The following is a 23,089-nucleotide window of genomic DNA, read 5'->3' as shown; positions in this document are numbered from 1 at the left end:
TTGTCCCAAAGTCGCAGCACATCTTAAGGTATCAAGGATATAAGAAAATGAAGTACTGAGAAAAACTCAACTAGTTAGATATATAATATTGTTGACCCGATAAATAAGATGCCACTGGCATTAAAAGGGTTCAGGACACTAACAATGCCCCAAATAGGCTTTCAGGACACTAACAATGCCCCAAAAAGGCAGCACTAATTGTACGCTGCTAAAGACCCGCAAATAAGATGATAAGGGTTCTTCCACTTGGGAGATAGTTGCTATCTATGTACTCCCCAAAATAGAGAGACCAAAAAATTAGGTTATCAATAGCCTTCTTAGTAAAGGCGTTTTCTACAATTTAGCGCTCCACAGTAGCAAGTGAGCTTCTTCACATTCCCATCCGGCCCATGAACGCTATCAAGAGTATATCCATAGTCGTAAGTCAGCTCCTACAATTGAGACAAGAGAATGTAGTGAGATTTCTTTATAAAGGTTTCTTTCACAGATAAGTTTCTCTCAGTACCTGCAGTGGGGGAATATTGTCAGCTGCAAAAAGAACCACTCGGGCAAGCCTAAGATCCTGGTGAGAACTCAGGACGCACTGAACAAATAGGTTTGGCTCACAACTGTGATTTATAAACCTAGCAACGTTCCCTTTTGGACCAGCATCAATGCAGAACTCTGGCACATTCTCATCTTCACTGCTCTGGCTGACTCCATCATTCGTTGGCACAGCAACATCCCTTAGTCTTCTCTGGTGGTCGAGAAAAACAAACAACATATACCTCAGAAACCCATATGCTTGATTTAATAACAATCACATAGCAAATTAAGCTTCTCTATGGTACCTGTCTTCCATCAAGACCTTGCATAGTCTGTTGGCAGTCAATCTCAAATATGTAGTCGTTGTCAGAAATAGTATCCACATCAGCAGTTCTCCTGAGAACTCCTATGTACTCACATACAGGTGACCCAGCGGGTATGTAATCCCATGATCTAACTGCCCAACCCTTCTTTGCCGAGCGGAAAACCTATTTGAGGCCACAGACCAAAACACAAGGGGAGAAACCCAGACTTCAGATTGTGAGTCAGCTCAGATTTGGAAGGACACCAAACTGACACCCATTGGATTATGCATTTTACTTATTAATAGAAAAAGGATTGGGATTATACAATGAAATCCAAATGTCATTATGAGAAGGTTGCCTAGGTAAAAATTGCATTGCTTATTCATTATCAGGTATAGTTTCAACTTTTTAAGCAACTGATTGTTAGTCTTAACAAAAACTTACCTCAAGATTAAATCTTAGTCGCTTTTGAGAGGTTCGATTGACACATTCAGGTCCACACCCACAGTGTGGACCACATTCGAATACAACATCTCGAGGCTCAATTAATCTGAAAAGGCAAAAACAGAAAATCAATATTCAACTGTAACCGTTACTGCAACATTACACCAAGTACTTTACTAGTCAAATTTAGTGGAAAACGAAAGATAAGAAAGAAATAGCAACTGCGGTAAAGTACACTAATTGTGTACCCTCGATGCAAACTTCAGTTCAAAATAATACGCAAAGGTTATGCAAATGAATGAGTAAATGACTCCACAAGGAATATACCTGCCGTTTGCACACACGAAAAAAAAGAGGAATATACCTGCCATCATTAAGGGCAACATATGGAAAGTTTCCTCCATTAAGCTTAGCACATGCACATTTCTTGGAGTCAGTGCAGCTGCCTTGGCAGTTACACCCAGTTGAACTCTTCGGAATTTTGACATTGGGTTCAATCATCAAAGATTTGATGTATGTGAAACCTGATAATAAAAAAGAGGATAATTCAGCTTGTTTTATATCATTAAGTGGATACTAATAATGCTAAAACTACTATCTAGTTCTGCTCCAAATTACCTGATGGTGGATCTGGTTGATCATCAACACGATTAGTGGCTGGAATGGGCTTAAATTCTAGCCCTTTAGAGATGTCCTCGCATGCCAAGCTTCATAAAGACATGGCATTAATGGATGTTAAAATGCAACTGATTGTACAATACTACATGGAAATCAATTGAACAGATACCCCTCAATATCTGAAGTAGACTTTGGTATGCGTCCACAAACGAAGTTAACCTGCAATGACAAGAAACAAACGTCAAAAAATTATGCATAAAAATAGAGCTATCCATAGTAATCAAAACATCTGCATTTGCTTAGCCAGACAAGAAGTTAGAGAACATAATAGATATTGGCAAAGGAACAGAAGCAATTCAACAACCAAGCATTAACAACGACAGAAGCTTTATAGACTAATAACAAAAGTTTAGTACACAAACTAAACTAACCTTATGTTTAGTACACAAACTAAGAATACAGTCTAGGAAAAAAGGAAATGCAGGAAACCTTGTTTCTTGAGGTAACCAAACAAATTCTGCAGATGTTGGAAGTGCATAAAAAAAATATTTATTTTTCTTACGGAATAGATCAGAGATTTCTTTGGAATAATTTTATTTATCCGTCAGCTTTTAGACATTTTAGATATTTTACCACGATATGATGATAGAAAAAAATATCAAATCTTGGTTTTGAAGAAATTTAATTAATTTCTAAGACGTTTTTTGATGAACTACGTTATATGTTCAGATCATTGAGGAACTATATGTCTTGAAATACCATATCTAAAAAATGTCGCACCAGATACCCACATTAGAAGATTAGAACACGGAATATAAATTAATAATATCAGCTCTCGTGAACCATAAAACAAGAGCATACAGACCTGATCAGTAGTTAGTTCTGGTTGCCCCTTCAATCGTTTCAGTTGGTACTTATACACCGTAAATCCAGAAACGCCCTTTTGTGCCCAGTACTTCACAACCTGTACGAAGAAAGTATGGAAGTGGACCAGAGTTACACCAATTAATAAGGAAGAACGATAAGACTAAAGGCCTTAGATGTAGTCCTGAGGAACAATATTTCCTTGTGAATCTCGCCGTTAGGAAATCAGAGGTAATATTAGAGAAAAGTCACTCAAAACCAATAATAAAGGAATATATGAAACAGTACCTCATACAATCCATCATAAGTGTATACTTTTTTGGAATAGCTAGTTGTGCAAGCGTGACCACGAGTTACTCTGACAGGCACGTGGTATTCGCAGCAGTTCTGAAACAGAAGCAAGTAATACATAATTCCATGTGAGAGACCATGAGGTGCATGAACTAGAAGAGTAGCTTAACGAGCAGAAAGAAGAAAAATAGGGAGAGCTAGAAGAAAATCTTAAACGATAATAAGCATATAGAAATACAACAGACCTTTAGAGCCAAATTCCCTCGTTCTAGCACTTGATCCCTAACCTGGCGTTTATTACCAGTTAAATTATTGCCTCCCTGGCCAGTGTAAGTCACCGTATCTGCATTGTCTAGATCATCCTCGTACTGGCCCGACATAATGATAGAAACAGCAAGCGGAAGTTCATATTGACGATACTCCTGAAATGAAAGAAAAAAGTAAAGATATATGAAACAAAAATATTCTAAATCTCAGATCATCCTATATTTGAGATCAAAATACAAAAAATAAAAGAAAAGACAAGCTGTATTACTTTTTTGTATTCAACTCCCATGTAATCGATGCCATTTAGCCAATGGTTATGGAAGCCTACAGCACACATTTCAGCTCTTGAAAAAAACCGATGTCCAACGGCAATACCTACAAGCCAGTGTGATCATAACATTTCTGTAAGAACCAAAACATTTAGTAAAAGAAACGAAGTTGTAAAAGCACAACTACCCAACCAACCTGGAAGGTGACCAAACCTCTTTCTTGGGTACAATATTGCCTTGGATTGTATCATCTGGAAAATTTTCTTAAAGGCTTACGTCAACAATACATTGGAGATTAGAAGTTTATAACGAGACGTGATGCTTAACAATGTGTATTTGTACCAAGCGAAGTTAACAGTACATTACTAACATTACAAATGAAACTGAGCCACATTACTAACACAATGTTAAAACAAACTAAGGCCAGAGGTAAAACAATCATGACTTACCTCAGTAACTCCCTTCAAATCAGGTCTGGTCATCTTAGCCTACAAAAGAAAAAGGTTCAAAACAAGAAAATATCAGGCATTGCTATTAAGCTAGAGAGACGAAACAGGAATCATACAAACCTGGACACTAAGAAGATAATGTTTGTTAAAAAACCTAAGACACTTGGTCACTTTGAGGTGAGCGTCCGTGTCTTCGTCCACGTCCTTGCCATTTGGAGAATAAGCAATCAACTGCTTTCCTTTCTGCAACGCAGTTAGCTTCTTCGGAGAGGTGGTGCTTTGTTTGGGGCTCCCGTCGTTGACAGTTTCGTCTTCTTTCTCATGTAACTTAGAGTCATCGACGACACAGAGTTCACTCTTTTTGTCGTTGAGGAGTTTAACCCTCTCGTGCATTAAGCGCTCCTTCTCATCAAAAGCTTTTTGTCTCAGCTGTTGAACCCTAGCACTCCATCTTCGCTCCTTTTTGTCTGGTGAATCAGCTCTTTTCCTTTTTCCAGCCATCGATTCACTCTCTTTTTTTGACACCTGCGAAACAAAAACCCTCAAAATCGCAAAACAAGGGTTTTCAAAATCGAGTTACGGAAACGGAACAAAATCAGACGAGGACTCGAGGATATGGTTAAAATCTGAAGAAGGAAAGAAACGAACCTGGAGAATCGAACGGAGACGAAGAGATGGAAGACTAAGCGGCGCGAGACTGATGATACTGTGAAGATGATGAAGAAGAGAAGAAAAAAAAAAAAAATTGGTTCTCTTTGTTTTTTTTTTTTTTTTTTAATTTTATTTTTCCAAGGAGAAGAAAAAAGATACACAAAATAATAAATGTTGAGTGTGCTGCTCTTTCCCGGTACTTTCAACTTTTCGTTTTCCCTCCGAAACGAATTTTGTCGGAATAAATGAACTAAAAACTTGGTGGGCTTTTAAAGGCCCAATTTATTTAAGGAAACGATGAACCATGTTGGAATCAAGTCAGAGATTTTTCCTGTGAAAATCGTATCACTTTTTTGTGAAAGGTCTCGGCTGTATTGACAGAGAGATTCTTAAGGAAGACAGCTTTTTTTTTACTTACAAAAATTTGCCCTAATCCATGATCTTTTTCTCAAATCATACACGAATTTAGGGAAGGTGGTTTGACAGAATTGCAAAAACCCATCTTCACAAAGGCCCGGCCTTTTTATCTTTTTTTCTCCTCTTATTTTTGGATACCAAGTAAATCTAAAATAACATAATCGGTTCGGTTCGATTTGGTTCGGTTCGGTAGGAGAAACAAACCCGGTTATAAGGGAAGGAAGAAACGAAACCGAAGCAGTGGTCCATGGGGGAACGAAGCAGCCAGCACTGCAGCAGCAGGGTGTGTTTGACGGCTACTTAACGGAGCCCCCANAAAAAAAAAAAAAAAAAAATCCTCTTTTGCCTTATCTTCCTTCTTCCTCCCCAAACAAATCTCCCATTCTCTTCTCTTCTCTGCGGCCGTTGAGTCGTCTCTCTGTCCAGGTATACTCACCCTTGCTTCAAGTGCTCTTAGGGTTTTCTCCAATCACCCCTCAATTCCATCATCACCCAATCTCTTCTTCAATTGAATTCGGACTTGGGTTTTCTTGCTTTCACCCCTTCCCCCTGATTGTATCTCTTTCTTCCTCGATCTCTCTTTCGTGGGTTTTGTGTTAGATAGAACAAAAAAAGATTGGGTTTTTTCCGACACAATCGATCATCGAATTAGCCATTCGCCGCTGTCTTCTCAATCAGCCGTAAAAGTAAGTACTTTTGGTTCCTTAATCAGATGTTGTTTTTAAATTAGGTCCCTTTTTGCATAAATTTCAATTCTTGTTACAATATGTCACATTGGGTTTGTTTCTCTATGGACTCCATTAGAATGGCAGCTGATCAGAGGAGAAAGCGGATGAACAGTGCCAATGTTAATGGTTTCAGTTCAAGGGAGCATTATAGAGCTAAAAGGAAAAAGATTGGATCATCATCACCTGATGGTGCTTTGCGTTCCGGTGATCACATTAGTCTTGAATGGGACCGTAACAGAAGTAAAGTAGTCTCTAAGAAGGAACAAGTTGGTTTGAGTTTTAGGCATCTTCGAGACTTTGTTGATGTTGTTCCTCCTAGAAGGAATATCTTGGCACAAGTATGCCCCGTTCCCCATGAGACTTTCCAGTTGGAAAATTTGTCAGAGGTGCTTTCTAATGAGGTATGTAGCATCTGCCTACACCTTTTGAAATTATAAAACTTTTCATCATATTAATCTCCACTTGTTTTACTCAGGTTTGGCGCTCTAGTCTATCTGATGGGGAAAGAAATTATCTGCGGCAATTTCTCCCTGATGGAGTTGATGTGGAGCAAGTTGTACAATCATTACTCGATGGGGACAATTTTCATTTTGGAAATCCTTTTCTTGATTGGTTAGTTGCCCTGAACTTTTGGATTACTAGAATGGACTCTTTGATTGCTTGCTATGCCGAGCTTCATGATCTGCCTTCATATTCTCATTATAAACCGTATACTTGGTGATGGTCTAGTTTATGCTTAGATATTACGAATCCATCTGAATGTATGTTGTGGTTTCAGGGGAAGTGATGTCTGCTCCAGCAAAGCTCATCCAGATCAAATTGTATCTAGAGAGGAAGGCTTGAGGGATGATAAAAGGAGATACTATTCGGATTTAGAGAAATACCATCATGAGTATGTGCAGTTTTTTCTATTCAGATTATAGGAGCACTTGGAATGTTTGTCTACATGATTGTAACTCCTCTTTCCATTGTTTCTGGTAGTATTATAGATTATTTGCAGACGTTGAAGGAGAAGTGGGAAACCAGCAAAGATCCAGAGAAGGATGTTGTCAACATGATGTGCGGGTCAGTCAATTTTCTATCTAAAAGAACTGTTCAAGTGTAACGTAATCATTGCTAACATTTATTTCTCAGGAGATCAAGAGGGGCCAGTGCACATGTAAATGGTAGCTGCCAGGATCTAACTGCTACCTCAGAGTCGAGTTCCGGGACTGCGGATGAGAAACCATACAGTAGTGATAATAAGATTTCTTCGCTTGTCAGGACTGGAGAGGTTCAGAGAAGGTGCAACATTTACTTTTTGACATTCATATGCAATTGCTGTTAGTATTTTTTTTCCTTATCCCAAACCTGCATACTAATTCGTCCTATCTATTTTAGGTCCAAGAGCTCTGCTTTAGAGAAAGAAAAATCTCAAAGTCCCTTGATTGCTCGAGATAATGTCGTAAACGCAGGCGTCAAAGCTAGAAAGAAGGACACGCTACCGAAACATAGCATTCAGCAAACTGATGGGGCTAAATACATGTCCTACCTTAAGGTTAGTTATTCTTCAGCATTTCTAAATATATTTAGTGAATGCTGTTAATCATCAAGCAGCAGAAAACTGGCTGTCCAAAGTTTATCAGCTTGAAAATTATTAGAATGTCCCTGATCTCTCCATTATACAGCTGCATGCATATGGTATTTGGAGCTGTTTGTAAAACAAACGATTGTTATTTGTGTCGCTTTTTCTGGGTTGATTCTGCAGTTGCTGTTCATGTAGTAAATGTGCTTATTAATCAAGCATTTAACTGCACTTTATTTATTTAGATAAGCAAGAAGCAGCATCAGATTGTCACAAGCATGAAGCAGTCTGGTAAAAGCATTCAATCAAGAGCACTTAATCGAATCTTGGGTAGCATCAATAATTTGGATGTTCAACCATACGGAGTGTTTGTGGAAGAAGAAGAGAAGAAACTAAACGCTCACTGGTCAGTGTTATTGTCAAACAAGTGGCTTCCTTCATCAGGCCTCTAATTTTGATTTCTTAAAGAATTGGTTGTTTCATGCAGGCTACAACTGGTTAAAGATCTTCCTGCAGCATATGCAATATGGCAAAAGCTACAGTTACAGAAACGAGATATAATCAGCTCTGTGGGAAGAGAACTGAAGGACAAACTCAATCCATGGATGGAGGTTTGTTTTCTTCGTAAACATGCATAATAGATTGTATCTGCATTCCCATTTGGTTAACTGCTTTCATGGGTGCAGGATAAACAACAACTGTACGCTGCAGAAAACCCTCTGCAGAAGCATGATGTTCAATACGATGATCAAGAAAGTTTGAACACTAATCAGAGTGATGATTTGACGCCAGACGTTGAAGATTCTGTCATTTTCAGTCAAGTTTCTGGCAAGAATCACTCCCCTTTAAAGGATTCTTTGTCTTATGGTGACCAAATCACAGATTCAGGTCGCTGCTTGCAAGTTGGCACATACCCATCGCAGGTTTCGTCACCAGATAGTGGCAATAACATCAATCTGAAGGATAGAGAAGAGAAACAATATTCTTCTCCTTCTCCTTGTTCTCCCAGCAGGTGTCATGGCCTTATCCAAACAGAGGTTGAAGCAAATGATTATTCCAGCTCTATACAAGGTCAGTCTCTCCCACAGGCTTCATTTCCAAGTGAGCCCCATGCGACAATTCTCGATGATGCAAATCCTGTAGGCAAGCACTGTGTATCAGACCTAGAGAATGCTTCGTCAGACCAGAGGATTCCTTGTATTACTTCAAGCCATGGAGAAGGTTCGCAGTTTTGTTCTGGTGGAGATGTGTGGGAGCCAGAGGGAGGAATAAGACAGTCCTACATTAGCCGCCAAGCTTACACCCCTAGTGGTGGATTGTCTATCATACACCATCCTGAAGGTGTTGAAGCAGCTAAAAACTGTTTCATAGACCTAGAATCGAATATGCCTGAAGAAGTTAATAGGAGGAAGATGTTGCAGCGAAAAGCAGGCAACAGTTTTGGTTCTTTCCCTAGCAATGATCAAATTGAACTACTCCAGTCTTTGTTTAATGGCCAAGGTGTGGCATCTCGCACCACTGAGCAGCTCCACTCTCTTCTCAAAGTCCCACATAATGAGGAGCATAAACAAATTATGGGAATTGGTTTTCAGCACGAAGGAACCAACAATCTGATGGAGAGCAGTCAGTTTTCTGGTCAGTTTCATGATCAGATACCTGCACCACATGCACTTTCACACGACCAGCAGAGACAAATTGACGTCTATGGTCAAGGAAACATGTCAGACAACATTTACTCCAATGGACGTGGATTCTTGATGCAGCGGCCGGACTGGAACCCCAATTGTGCTCAGATTGGAGTTACCCCACAGCCCCGGTTGAGCACTGGCCCTTTGTTAAATCAGAACTGGCAATTTAGGAGTATGTGGGCAAACACAAATGGTGTCGGATGTACAAGTCAAGGCAGTCAAACCGGGACCGAAAGAGATCCGAGGCTTCTTCGAGTTGTTAATAACGCGGAGCAGATAGTTCATAGGGGGAGTAGTTCAGATCAAAGCTTATTCTCTGTTCTCTCTCAATGCAGTCAATTGCGCCATTCCAGATCTGCTTTCGAGCCAGAAAGTTCGAGTGATCAAGTGGTTGCACCTGGTAACTACGGAATGCTGATGGGGGGAGGTACAACTCAGGTTGGCAGCAATTTGGTTCAGCCTGCGAACCCGCTTGATTACTTGAGCGGTAGCAACCCGGTAACATCTTTGATGCCAGATGATGTAGCGTGGATGAACCAGAGCCGCCAGAACTCTGGTCTACATGACCCACTAGGCAAGCTGTATCCAAGGTCATGGAATCCGTAAGTTATATATTCTTCTGAAGTTTTGCGTTGCAGAAGAAGCACCTGGAATATACAAAACCCAACTTGGGTTCTTAGTTTCTTTTATGTGCCTGTACATACAAAGATACAGAGGAACTTTGGTTTTGTACATATTTAGATTTTGAGATATGGATTAGGAAGAAAATGAGGATGCTCCAGGTACCTTTTGACTTTTACATTTTGTCTTCTCACCCTCTCTCTCAAGTATTGTTTAATTCCTTTTGGCATAAAAATGTTGGACAATACCAATGTCGTCTTTTTTTTTCTTCATTCCCCACACCTATATGTTGAGGAAGCTGGTCTAAATGGTATCAGCTCACACGATTAATAATTTAACGTTTCAGACATTTTCTATTTTGATTTCGTTTCTGTCGATTTTATAAGTGTTGTTGGTCGATGGGTGACTGAAGATGATGATATGTAATCAAATGTACCAAAAAGTAATGATTATGGTGAATTTTTTGCATTTGTAACAGAAAAATACTTATGGATAAAATCTTATAGACTCTTTCTTTATGATGTGCTATTTAGTTCTTAAGCTAAGCTACTAATACATTTAGATCATTCGTGGAGTCTTGTGGCAAACGGTTAGTTTAAGTGGAATGTGTTGAAGGAATCGAAATTGTTCTCTCATTTAGGGGCTTCTTTCTCTTCAACCACTTGATCACTGCTACTCTTGAAATACTTGCATAGAACTATGTAGACCATAAAGCATACTGTACTTGCAAGAGCAAGGAGCCAGTAGTATTTGTCAAGCCGGGCTTTCGACATGTCATCTGCGAACCAGTTTTGGCGTTCACCTGTTGAGCTCGAGTAAGCCTCGACGATTGTGATCAGTGCAGCACTCACAAAGCTTCCAACGCCAAAGACACTTGTGTAGAGAGCAAATCCCATTGTTCTCATTCTAACCGGAACCTCACTATAAAAGAACTCTTGCATCCCAACGACTGTGAAAATATCTGAGATTCCCAAAAGGATATACTGAGGAAGTAGACAGAAGATGCTCAACGGGATGGTTTCTGGATCATAATCAGGTAAAGTCTTCATCTTTTGGCTTATGTCTAGCCTTTTTCTTTCCACTAGTGCGGCAATAACAATGGCAATGATTGATAGAAACATTCCAACTCCCATTCTCTCCATAACAGAGATACCTCTACCATTCTTCTTGATTCTTTTGGTGACAGGGATCAAGATCTTTTCGTACAACGGCATAAGAAGTATTATCGATAACGTGATCGTGCTTTGCAGTGTCGCAGGTGGGATTTTGAAGCTGGAACCAATGTTTCGCTTCATAGTCATACCTTGTTTGGTGAAAAAGGTTGCTGGTAACTGGAAGATAACAGCAAACATGAGAAGCATCGTCCATATGGGCAAAAGACGAAGCACTAACTTGACATTATCCAGTCCAGAGAAAACCGCTTTCGAGCTTTCATCATCCAGTTTCTTAGTGGTTGTTGAAGCAGTCTCAATGTCTTCCACCTCAGTGTTATCACATTTACAGAGTGGCCTTTCTTGTAACCTACGTAAGAAAAGAAACAGAGCAAAATTAGGTCATCGTAAGTCACTATAAAAATTAAAAAGGATCATTCTCATGAAAATGGTAGGTTTTTAGGACTTATTACTCTAGCTCCATAGCATCCAAATCTTCTTCATCAGCAAGTGTATAATTGCTTCTCTTGTTCACTATTCTCTCTCTGATGAAGTTAAGGACCTTCGCAAAAGATGAAGTATTTGTTTTCGTCTTCAAACCGGCACCAGGACCGTATACATAGATCCCGCTACCCGACAAGAACAACAGGATCAACAGAAACATGGCGATTCCGGGTAAAGCGAAACCAAGGACCCAACCAAAAGTATCTTGGATATAAGCCATGACTGTGACACCCATCAGGCTTCCGGTGCAGACGCCAAAGTACCACAATTGAAAAAACTTAGTCTTTAGGGCAGCTTTAGACTCCTCTTGATCACCCGAGGAAAGCTCGGAATCCTTCTCGAGGTCGCGGTCTAGCTGGTCCGCACCAAAGGCTTGAAGAGAAGGGTTTAAGACGCCTAAACCGAGTGAGATAAGACCTAGTGAAGAGTACAGAAAATATGTTGAGACTATCTTTGTAGCTGAACGTGACCCAGAAAATGCCGTCCATGTCAATCCCACTAGCGCCTTTACCAAAATAAAAGGCAAAGATTATATAGCACGAAGAAAAATTCGAATTTTCCACTTAGTTAGCTTTTTTTGCCAATAAGATCCGATAAGACTTGTTAACAGCATTAATGTATTATTAACAATATAATCGAAGGTCCATATCAACCCAATTATAAAAGGGCGACCATATATGTTTTCTTTAACTAGTTAAGATAGTCTAAAGTCTATAAACCGTTTTTTTGAAACACTACTATGTGCATATATATAATCACTTCATTAAATCGGACACCTAAGTTTAAATTTAGACCGTCTAAATCATTATGTTCCAATATATATATACTTAAACAAATATGTAGTTAGTTAAGTATTGTGAAATCCAAGAGATTCTTACCACAAAGTAGACAGAAGAAGAAGCGAGGATTGTGAAGAATCTATCCCAATAAGCATCAGCCAAAGGAGCAGCGAAGAGAGGCAACATAGAAGTGAAACCAGCCCAAGTATTGACTGTTTTGGCTGCTCTTGAATTACTCATCTTCACTACATCTGTTAGATATGTCACTAAGTTTGATGCAACTCCTTTGAATGCATATCTCTCCATCCCCACAATCACTATAAACACACACACACAACAAAAAAAAACATTATATAAAATAAAATTTAGTCTATAATTTCAGTCAAGTATGAATCTTAATTTGTAATTAACAAACAAAAAAAAAAGAGAAAATTCGTTTACCTATGAGAAGGGCACATGACTTGCCAAGTCCTCTTTTCTTCTGTTCTATGTCCATTAGAGTGTGTGGAAGAAAAGAGAGCGAGATTATACTTATGAGGAGAATTGAGACTTAATAGTTGATGATTTTGTTTTCGTATAAAATCATACTCTTGGAATTTCCGTTAATAGCATAGGTTAGTTTCCATTTTATTACCAATTAAATGTAAGATAATTATATTACCAAATCTATCAATTTTCTGTTACGTTATTATTTCTCAACTACTTATATTTGTTAACAAATCGATCTATTCATTTTAAACGATATGGAAAAATATGTGAAACTGGAAAGTTTTGTTTATATGAAAAGGAAACGAATTAGATTAGGAAACTCAATACTCAATATGTGCTTTAATTTCCGACCATTCTTATTTCCTAAACGAGAACTTTACTATTTTTGTTAATAAAAGAAAAATCCGGATTATCAATAATTGTAAAAGAGTCATATAAACAATAACTCTCTAAAAGGCCTAAGCATATATATTCCAGATTTTGCACAAAATTGTCTCTTATGTTTAAAGAAACTGTCAAGCACAATATTTAGTGGAAAGTAGTCACTATTAAAAAAAAAAATCTCATAAATAAATTAGAAAACTGCAGTTTCTACTAGAAACCCAAAATTTAACTGTATTCGGGTCCAAATAAAAGGCCCAATAAAATAGGATCCTCGTTTATTTCTAACGCAAGTAATGTAGAAGAGATAGATAGATATGAAGGAAGAAGTTTCAGTGTCTAATAAGATCCCTTTGTGAGGACCAGCTGGCTGCCACGCGCTCTGTGAACTGTGTGTGGGGAAACATGTCGAGGGAATCTCTGTGAATCCTCGTGACTTATTGGTTGCCTCCACTAGTAAGTACCATTGATGTTGAGTTGTACTTGTCCACGCGCTTGTTACTCTCGGCTCTGAACACACAACAGACAAGACAAGGAGTCAGAAAAATATCTTATTAACAATTAAATGCAACGTTTTTCATGTGTTTTAATACCAAATCCAACGTTTTTGACGTTAATCAGTGCAAACTATAGAGAGAGAGAGGCTGATGGTGACTGGTGAGCCATGCCAGAACAGAGAGTATGTTAAATTATTGTACCAAACCATGAGCTAGACGTAGTCACGTAGGCTATTGTACTTAACAATGGTCTCTCGAGTACAAAATGAAGATCAATCATCCGTGATTTATTGATGAGTAGAAGGCCACCTACAGTTCCACTCTCAGCCATACTTTGGAAGGCAAAGCGCAGCAAAAAAACGAACAAAAACAGAGTTTTGTTTTTCGTGGAAGTGATGAAAAGCTGAATAAGTTGATCCCAATCCGTTCTCAAATGTCATCTAATTATGCACCACGTACTGTATTCAAATGTTATAACAGAGTTTAACTAAAATTCATTAAAAAAATAAGCAGTATATTCAATCGATGAGTTTCAGTTTCAAAACACTCAGGCATTAATTGGAAAAGAAACAGTCATGCAAACTGCAAAGGACTGTGACGTTTAGGTGTTTCGAGGCAGTCACTAATTCAAGCATTCGGAAACGTCATAATAATCTCTGAATGAACGTGCTGCTTTAAGTTCTTCTGGTTCTGGTGAGGCCTTTTTACTGAGTGTCCCTCTTTACTAAACTAGCTAGACAGATGAAAATTTACTGAAACCAAAAATACCATAATATATTCACGTGAAGCCGTAAAGGTGCATATATATATCGAAGACACATTTTTGAAATATTGAAAATTTTGAGTATAACATATATATAGCAAATCTTAAAGAATGTACTAGCTGCTTTAAAAAGTCTCTGGTGATGCCTCATTCACGTGAAGCATGTCGACCGAGGAAAAATAAATTATACTCACGTGAAGGAATGCACCCTTTGCTAAATAAGATAGCAATTCCAAGTCTAGAAGATAGATCACTAGCCAATATTGTTTAGTCCTATTTTATGTCTCTCCACTTTAAAATTGGTCTCCTTTTCCCTATCATAACGGCAACCAATATCTTTGTTTTGAAACCTGGTGGGATCAACTCTCTTCATGCAGAGTCACTACCACTTTGACAATGATCGAATTGGTTTGTCTGCCTTATCCCATGTGATATTAATTCATCCTATGATTACTGTCTCAGACTATATATCGTATAGATATAATTTATTTTAAAATTAATTTGTATATTTATTTGAGAGCAGTGATTAGTAAAAAACAAAATTGGGGGGTGGACAAGCCCATAAAAGAGAGATCATGATGACACTCGGGTAACTACCATTTTGTCCTCTAGCTCCATTATATATATGCACACACATTACTACATAAATTTTCACTACAAAATTTTCCACTATATTCTTTCCTTTAAGTTCCGGATTGCGTCAACCGCGAATTTGTTCATTAAACTTACTTTTTTGTTCTGTGGGGAGTTTTAGGTTCTTTGTTAATTAAGTTGCTACAAGAAAAATGGGTGAGGAGTACAATGCAGCGCTTTTAGAGAAGAAGAATTTTCATGAGGGATGTCCTGGTTGTAGAGTGGAGAAGATGAAGCAGATCCGGCGTGGATATCCGTACCTGGAGCTGTCTTTCGTTTGGGTCGTCGTGCTCGCCACTTGTAACACCTTCTTCGCCTTCTCTGATTCTCAATAGACTTTTTTTTTTTTTTTATGTTAAGGCTAGTTTTGTTTATTGATTGGAAGAGATCCGGAAAAGGATTGGCTAATAGGTTTTTGTTGCAAATGAGAATAGGCTAATTGTTAGGAAGCTTTCTTGTGTTGCAAGTTTTTCATGTCTTCTCATTACAATTCATGTGCTTGCAGCTCTTCCCATCTCCTCCCTCTACCCGTTCCTCTATTCCATGGTGGGTAATTTTTTTTGGTTCAAAAATGAGAGACATGTAAGACAGTTAGGGTTTTAAAACAGATGAATATGTAAACCACATCTCATACTAATACCGGTCTTTTATCAAACGCTCTGAATTGTACGTCTAATATGTTTTCTTTGTTTTCATAGATAGAGGATTTTGGTGTCGCAGACACCGAGAAAGATATCGGCTTTTATGCTGGATTCGTGGGTGAGAAGAAATTGCCTCAGTCACCTACATTGAATCTATATATCTACCGTTTGTTCTATCTAGCTAGGGTTTCTTTTGTTATTTCGAAGGTTGCTCTTTCATGTTTGGGAGAGCACTGACGTCACTTTCCTGGGGGATGCTTGCTGATAGATATGGGAGAAAACCCATCATACTCGTGGGAACCATCTCCATGTTAGTATCTTTGATTATTGTATATATCCATCTTAATTTGTACGATGACTGATTTAGAGACGTGTGGTTATTGCAGAGCCATTCTCAACGCTCTTTTTGGCTTGAGCGTGAACTTCTGGATGGCTATTGGCATGAGGTTTCTTCTTGGCAGTTTCAACTGTTTGCTTGGAACCATGAAGGTGACCTCTTTGTTTTCAGTATCTATTTATCTTGTTTTGTTTTGTTCCGCACACCAGATTGGCAGTTTGCATCATATTTTCTCATAACTAATTATTTTCAGGCATATGCATCAGAGATATTTCGTGAGGAATACCAAGCTACAGCAATGTCAGCTGTAAGCTTCTCCATGACGTGTTTTTTTTTGTGTGTACTATGTTTAATTTGTTTGTTGTTGATCATGACGTTTGAAACTTCGACTCGTTTCAGGTTAGTACTGCTTGGGGCATTGGACTGATCGTTGGCCCTGCTCTAGGCGGTTTCTTAGCTCAGGTTAGTTGATCACATAAACAAGTTTTATGTATTTTCTTAGTTTTCCAAACCTTGCAATTCCTTATATGTTCTAAATGTCTGAGTATATCTCTCCTTGCACAATAAGTGTTAAATAGTTTCTTCCGGTCTAATTAATCACGCCTTTCAATCTTCTCCCATATTAGCCGGCAGATAAATATCCAAACGTTTTCTCCAAGGATTCCATTTTTGGCAGGTGTGTATTCTTACTCCTCTGTTTTAAGAGTTTAGTGGAAATAGAGATACAATGGGATCTCATGAAATAAATTTACGAATTGGAATGCAGATTCCGTTATGCCTTGCCGTGCTTTACCATATCAGCTTTTGCATTGGTTGTGACATTACTATGCTGCTTCATCCCGGTATGCCTTTACCTTTGACTTCATTATCGACTCTTCTTTCTTTATCTATATTTTCTCACAGAGTTCACCCACGAGTCTCCTATGTCTTTCTCCGTGTAGGAAACGCTGCACAATCATAACTTGGACAGCACAGCACATGATGATTCATTGGAGACACTTGAAGAATCTTCTGCTTCAACCACCAATACAGGGAGAAACGAAAGGAAGGTTTCTCAAGTGTCTCTCTTGAAGAATTGGCCCCTCATGTCTTCTATCATTGTGTATTGCGTTCTGTGTCTACATGATACTGCATACTCCGAGGTAAGTAGTTGAAACTCTCAACAAAATCTTGAGCTCCTTGTCTGAACAATTAAAAAATCTTCATCACTTTGAAATCTGGCTATGCAGATATTTGCACTATGGGCTAACAGTCCAAGGAAATATGGAGGTCTAAACTATTCAACCAACGATGTCGGTACAGTTCTTGCTATCTCAGGTATGCAGAACATCCTCGCTCCTCATGTAGTCATGTGTTGTGTTTTAATGATGAGAACTTGTGATAATAATGTTGATTAGACAGACTGCTTTGTTATGAATCTGTATGAGAGTTAGTAGTAAGCAGAATTATTACTTATGAAATTGAGACTGTTATTAATACAGTCATCAACACTTCTTTTTTAGGTGTCGGCCTATTCTCCTTTCAGGTCTTTGTTTATCCTTTCGCCGAGAGACTGCTAGGACCTGTACTGGTCACCCGTTTTGCTGGGGTAAGTTGATATTTCCTTTGATGCGTCTGTAGCTCCCTTGAATAAAACAGAGATCGTTCTTCTGACAATTTATTTCATTTCAGGCCCTGATGATACCTATGCAGATTAGTTATCCATTTATAGCTAATCTATCAGGTCTCAGTCAAAGCATAATGTTGAATTGTGCATCAATCCTACTCAATGTGCTTAGTGTAAGTTCAAAAGCAAAAGCTAACTCTTTACTTACATATAAAGAAAACAATGTCACGTTATCAATGTATTTCTCAGCTGCTTATACGTTATAGTTTTTGTGAATATAGGTGTCTGCGATAACCGGTTTGTTGATTCTGCAAAACAAAGCTGTGGTAAACGAACATTCTTTAATATTCTTTTGTAAACCGGTCCAGTATTGAAAATTTAACTTAATTTACTTTTGTATGAAACAACCAAAACAACAGGATCAGAGCCAAAGAGGGGCGGCTAATGGAATCGCTATGACTGCAATGTCTCTCTTTAAGACCGTTGGACCAGCTGGCGCTGGCATCTTGTAAGTGACATTTTTTGAATGACCACGTATAGTACATTAAAAGAAGTGGTAATGACTTCTAAACACAAATCTCTATTGCTGGCAGATTTTCTTGGAGCGAAAGGCGACTTGACGCTGCATTTCTACCAGGTATCTCATTACCTTTGACCACCATTCTTAAAGATCATGTTCATAATACTTAAGCTTGACACAAATTATTGAAAACGTATATATGTATGCAGGGTCGCATATGGTGTTCTTCGTGCTGAATGTGATAGTCGTAGTCGGAGTAGCTCTCACGTTCAAACCATTTCTAACCACGGCTCGAAGATGAAAATTCGTCTGAACAGTGGATGTATGAACGTAACTCGCTGTATATATTAATTTCAGATTAGAAAGAAACAGTAATCAAATTTTACTGACCTTAGGCTTAGGATTTAATTTAGCTTCTGTTTATTGGTTAGAAAAAGCTTTAGGGCTGTCAATGTATTAAATCTTTGGAAGCTAAGTGAATTTCATCCTGAAGTAATGTATTGATCGTTTATGTAATGGGTCGAATTGTCATAACTCAATTCTAGTTTATATTGACACATTTGCCTTATCCACAAAATGAAGTTGAGTGTGGATGAAGGAACGAGTGATTTGGTCAAAGAGACGGTCGTTTGTGATATGCTTTAATTCTCAACTTTATTAAAAATCTTGGATTGTATTCTTCTTATCCAGACGAAAAAAAAAACACAGGAATAGACAATAATAATGGTTTCTCAACTACCAGCTAAAAAATGTTGGGTCAAGAAGAACAAAACATGTTTAATTTAAAGTGGATTCCAAATTCAAATAGCGTAATAAGTAAAGAAGATGAGGCACATGCACATCAAATTAACGTTAACGCATACCTTTTTAGGGTTAACTAACTAATCGGTTTATTTTAAAAGTGTTACAAGTAGTATCCAAAAAAAAAAAGGTAGTGTGCAAAAAGACAATGAGTAGAAGACAAACAATTCACATAGTGTGCACATGCCTTTCCTTTCTCATTCAAAGTTAACATTATTTTGCGGGAACACGATAATGGAGTTGCCAAATTTGTTACATAGAAAACGAAAAGTACATAGGCCTTCAGTTCTCGTGTTAGTGAATATTGGGCTTGAGGCCACCGTAGCTGCATTATTCGACTTTCTCGAGAGAAGAGAAGAGAGGAAAATTTATAAACAAGACCTTCAACTTTTTATGTTTTTCTAATTCTACGCTAACTCTTATTTGTTTTCCTTTTAAAAAAAAAAAACTGAAAACATAATCCGATAATAAGAAAGGCTTGTATAAATAAAGAACAAACACCCTCCTACCAGTGCCGAATTCTAAGGCCACAGATATCTTTTTTTTTTTCTCAACCATCCGGCCACAACTGGTCGGCCCATTAGCCAAATTTCTAAGTCGAGACTCGATCCCGAGTGTGATAGTGCCTTCTACAAATGGACTTACCTCCTGCCACTGCACTAAGTTTACTTCACACATATCTTTTTAAGTTAGCTCATGTATTTAGTTTGAAAATGTGTTTTGCGCTTTTTATTTTAAAAATCTATAATATTTTGTTTGTTATTAATTCTTCTTATTTCATATTTCATAATCTTTTATTTGCATTATTAAAATATTATATAATTTATTAAATGTTTGAAAGAAAATGAAAAACTACATAAAAGTTGATAACTTGTATTAAAAATTTATATTAAAAGATATTATTAATTAACTAACAAAATGCTAATGTGTAATAACAAATAAAATAGACTTTCTCAAATATCATACCATCTATTCTTTATTATCACATTAGCATTTTGTTAGTGTGGTTGCAAATTTTCAATTTTCATGTGGTTTTTCAATTTTACTTTCAAACATCTAATACATTATAAAACACATATGAAAAAATATTTTACTTATGTTTTGTTTATATTTTGCATATCTTTTGCTTAGTTTTTGTTAATATCTATTCAATATTTCAAAGAACCAAAAAAATAACTAATTTGCTGCCATATATAAACAATCACACCTACAAATTATATTTAATGTAAACTATATATATCATCTACGTTTCTGATGGGTCTAGAATATATATATATATATATATATCATTTTTAACTTCTTTTTTTTAAAAACAAAACAAAACCATGTTTTTCGCCCTAAGCACGGCACTGCCTCCTATCATCACCCCCACACTCTGGATTAAATCTCCCAGCACATGAAGATAAGCCCCTTCAATGTTTAGGTTACGCTGCTTCTTCTCACTCTTACCACCTCCAGTGCCATTCTCAAGCAATGCTTCATAGAGATGTGGATCACCATGGTGATGATGATCGTGTTCATGTTCATGTTCATGGTGATGGCTATGGTCGTGTGACCGTGACTGTGACCAGCGTGGCCGTGGTCGTGTCCCAACAGAATAGCCATAGCTATATTGACCAGAAGACCAACTGCAGAGACAAGGAACATGAGAGATCCTTGAACTTCGCCACTGCCATTTGAAGTCTAGCAATTGATTCGTAGACTAAGATGCCAGCAAGAAGCCAAATCATCTGGATGGATACAAGGGCACCAAGAATCTCGATCCTGAAGAAGCCATAGGACTGGCGTGGGTTTGCCTCCCAACCTGAAGCCCAAAGAGAGAACAAGGATATGGCAAAGGCTGCAACATCGGACAAAAGATGAGCCGCATCAGTGAGGATTGCAAGACTGTTGGCCTTGATCCCTCCAACCACTTCGACAATGATGAAGAGGCCACAGAGCACAACAGCCACCAAAAGCTTCCTCATATATGCTTCTCGTTCTGCAGCGTCTCTTGAAATCGTCTTGGCATCAGAGAACACACAAGAAGCTTCTCCACATGACTTCTTTGTTGATGTATGAAATCAACGGTATAAATAATACGAATATTTGTGGGAATAAATCGAAACTGGTCCTTTATTTAACGTAAGAATCCTACAGAAGGATTCTCAGGAAAATGACAGTTACAGAGATAAAATGCTAATACGAAAATAAAAGCCTTTTCTCTCCCTAATTGCCCAGAATTTTTCGGATCCCTTTTTCTGACAGTGACGTCTGCTATATATAGTGGGCCAATGACCTAGGGTTTCCTCTGATCTTCTGTAAAATTACGGTTTTGCCCCTACGGCCTGCTGGGCTAAATCCAAGACTTTAGGCCCAAACCTTCCTGAAATCTTCTACTTGGGCTTCTATAAATGTTGGGGGCAAAACCCATATCCAACAATGGTCCCCCCCCTAGTCCGATGTGCGATGGCTTGCTTGAGCCCGTCGGATCCGACTATGTGTCTTCAGGTCCGTCTTGCGGGAAGGATAGAAGATTTCGAGAGTTTTGTCGCCTTCCGGAGGGTTCCAGGATGAATAGTGTGTCGGGCACGTTTTTCGAGGTATCCGGGAGATTCCGAGATGAACAGTGCGTCGGGCACGTTTTTCGAGGTATCCGGGAGATTCCGAGATGAACAGTGCGTCGGGCACGTTTTTCAAGGTCCGTTGGGCTTTCTACGGGAGTTTTGTGTATTCTGCACGTTTCCCGAGGTTCGGGAAATAGAGAGCTTAAAAATTAGGGTTTTTATCTAGGTCAATGTGCTGGTCCCCCATATAAATATGTCTTTGACATATTTTTTACTCATTAGTCTTCTTCTTCTCCAAAAGGTAAATTCTTTCTTTCTCTCTCCCTTAGCTTCCTTTTACTTTAGATTTTTTTTTGTGTTTGTTCCACCATGGGTCGGCGAACTCTCCTTTGCTGCCGTGGGAGGTTCTGTCTCCGACCGCCTCCTATCCTTGCCGGAGATCTCTTGCCGGCCGTTTCCTTTTTCCGCTCGCCGTCCTACTTTCCCGTTCGGGAGTTCGCCGTCAACCTCGCCAGATCCGTGCACCCGCCACCTTTCTCGCCCGTCTGTGAGCTTGCCGGCAATCACACCCTGCCGTGCCGTCGTTCCTTTGCCTCGCCGTCATCCGAACCGGCCGGTGCTACCTTCTTTTCGCTGGGGTTCTTCGCCGCACCGCCGGATCTGGCCGGGACCGTGAGGCGTGCCGGCCTCCCCACTCCTCCGCCGGAGGTCGCCGCTGACAATGTATCTTGACCCTCATGTCGAGAACATGGTGAGACGCCGAAGCCGTCGCGCGGAGAATGAGATTTTTGTGACGAGGTCGGGGGTTGAGCTCGTGAGATCGAGACTTGGTGGTGAGCTCGTTTGCGAGGCGAGGGCGCGGTCGAGTCCCGTGACGGCGGACTCAAGCTGGCGAGGATGACGAGTGTGGAGACAAGACAGGCGAGCTCGCGTACGGGACCATCCGCGAGGTCACACGTAGCAAAGTGGCGATTTCAATGTTCCTGCCGTAGCGGATGTGCGTGAGTCGAGGTTCGGGGGTGTTGACGAGATGATGTTCCGAGTTCAATGTTTGTTCGGTCGGCGAGGATAAGGTCTCAGTGATGATACGGCGAGGTCGGGATCTTCTGGATACGAGATTGTGAGTTCAACGCGGTCGATGAGGTCGCATATGCGAGATTTGGCGAGGTGCGTTGCGAGATGGTGAAGATGGGATGGTGTCACCGGTACTAGCGAGACGGCGAAATAACGAAGTCAAGATCCCCGTTTGCAAGGTGGACCGTGACTCTCGGCAGCGAGACTTAAGATTTTACGGAGGCCTTAAGAGGAGTTGGCGAGATGGAAATGTTTGCCTATCTTAGCGAATGGGATCAACACTGGCGAGCTCAGAGCTTTCGGAGACGAGGTCACGAGAACGAGGCCTTGGTGGCGATATCGTTTGTACCCGCGAGATGAACGTGAAGAGGAGTTGCGGTTTATGATCGTGGCGAGGTGGAGATCGAGATTTCGTATGGTGAAACGACGAGATGAACGAATCAGCGAGATGGGGAGTTGCCGTGCGAGTTTGGTTTGTGTTTGCGAGGTTGTGTGCGAGCTTGGTGTGTTGCTGTCTGGGCGAGCTCGATGTGTTGCGATGTTGTGAGATGAAGGCGAGCTCGCTGTTGCGAGATGGAGGCGTTTGATGAGATAGCGAGCTGGGGACACTAGTGCGGTGATGGCGTTAGTGTTTGCGTTTGTGGCCGCTGAGGCTGATCTCGTGAC

The 23,089-nt window shown here is 39.4% G+C and overlaps 4 protein-coding genes and 1 pseudogene across 6 annotated transcripts; 2 read left to right on the top strand and 3 right to left on the bottom strand.

Annotated features, from left to right (window-relative positions):
- LOC104769624 (histone-lysine N-methyltransferase, H3 lysine-9 specific SUVH4-like) lies at positions 41–4,839 on the bottom strand. Of its 3 annotated transcripts, none has more exons than XM_010493881.2 (15): positions 4,681–4,839; positions 4,153–4,557; positions 4,033–4,071; positions 3,780–3,834; positions 3,583–3,689; positions 3,293–3,469; positions 3,045–3,143; positions 2,758–2,856; positions 2,062–2,111; positions 1,893–1,981; positions 1,639–1,798; positions 1,275–1,380; positions 831–1,013; positions 506–736; positions 41–431 (listed from the first exon to the last, which is right to left on the bottom strand). In XM_010493881.2, the coding sequence occupies exons 2-15, from the start codon at positions 4,531–4,533 to the stop codon at positions 318–320; spliced, it is 1,890 nt and encodes a 629-aa protein (XP_010492183.1). In that variant the 5' UTR covers positions 4,534–4,557; positions 4,681–4,839; the 3' UTR covers positions 41–317. The 3 variants fall into 3 exon arrangements, with proteins under 3 accessions (XP_010492183.1, XP_010492184.1, XP_010492182.1); XM_010493882.2 differs by having other exon boundaries at positions 4,153–4,573; positions 4,681–4,823; XM_010493880.2 differs by having other exon boundaries at positions 4,153–4,823.
- LOC104769622 lies at positions 5,421–9,952 on the top strand. Its single transcript, XM_010493878.2, has 10 exons — positions 5,421–5,786; positions 5,905–6,229; positions 6,304–6,440; positions 6,607–6,720; positions 6,810–6,893; positions 6,963–7,112; positions 7,209–7,365; positions 7,638–7,798; positions 7,880–8,003; positions 8,079–9,952. The coding sequence occupies exons 2-10, from the start codon at positions 5,906–5,908 to the stop codon at positions 9,684–9,686; spliced, it is 2,859 nt and encodes a 952-aa protein (XP_010492180.1). The 5' UTR covers positions 5,421–5,786; position 5,905; the 3' UTR covers positions 9,687–9,952.
- Positions 9,960–12,454, bottom strand: LOC104769623 (protein NRT1/ PTR FAMILY 5.9-like). The gene is made up of 3 exons (XM_019242296.1): positions 12,235–12,454; positions 11,326–11,861; positions 9,960–11,222 (listed from the first exon to the last, which is right to left on the bottom strand). The coding sequence occupies exons 1-3, from the start codon at positions 12,439–12,441 to the stop codon at positions 10,334–10,336; spliced, it is 1,632 nt and encodes a 543-aa protein (XP_019097841.1). The 5' UTR covers positions 12,442–12,454; the 3' UTR covers positions 9,960–10,333.
- Positions 14,943–18,553, top strand: LOC104769621 (protein ZINC INDUCED FACILITATOR 1-like). The gene is made up of 17 exons (XM_010493877.2): positions 14,943–15,198; positions 15,404–15,444; positions 15,597–15,657; positions 15,747–15,849; positions 15,926–16,028; positions 16,130–16,183; positions 16,276–16,338; positions 16,503–16,552; positions 16,643–16,718; positions 16,818–17,018; positions 17,106–17,193; positions 17,379–17,464; positions 17,548–17,655; positions 17,764–17,808; positions 17,902–17,990; positions 18,076–18,119; positions 18,212–18,553. Exons 1-17 carry the CDS (start codon positions 15,051–15,053, stop codon positions 18,301–18,303), a joined length of 1,452 nt encoding a protein of 483 aa, XP_010492179.1. The 5' UTR covers positions 14,943–15,050; the 3' UTR covers positions 18,304–18,553.
- Positions 20,110–22,088, bottom strand: LOC104772248 (annotated as a pseudogene).

This window comes from Camelina sativa, chromosome 20 (assembly GCF_000633955.1).
Source record: "Camelina sativa cultivar DH55 chromosome 20, Cs, whole genome shotgun sequence".
NCBI classification, from domain to species: Eukaryota; Viridiplantae; Streptophyta; class Magnoliopsida; order Brassicales; family Brassicaceae; genus Camelina; species Camelina sativa.
This window is presented reverse-complemented; position numbering and strand designations above follow the sequence as displayed.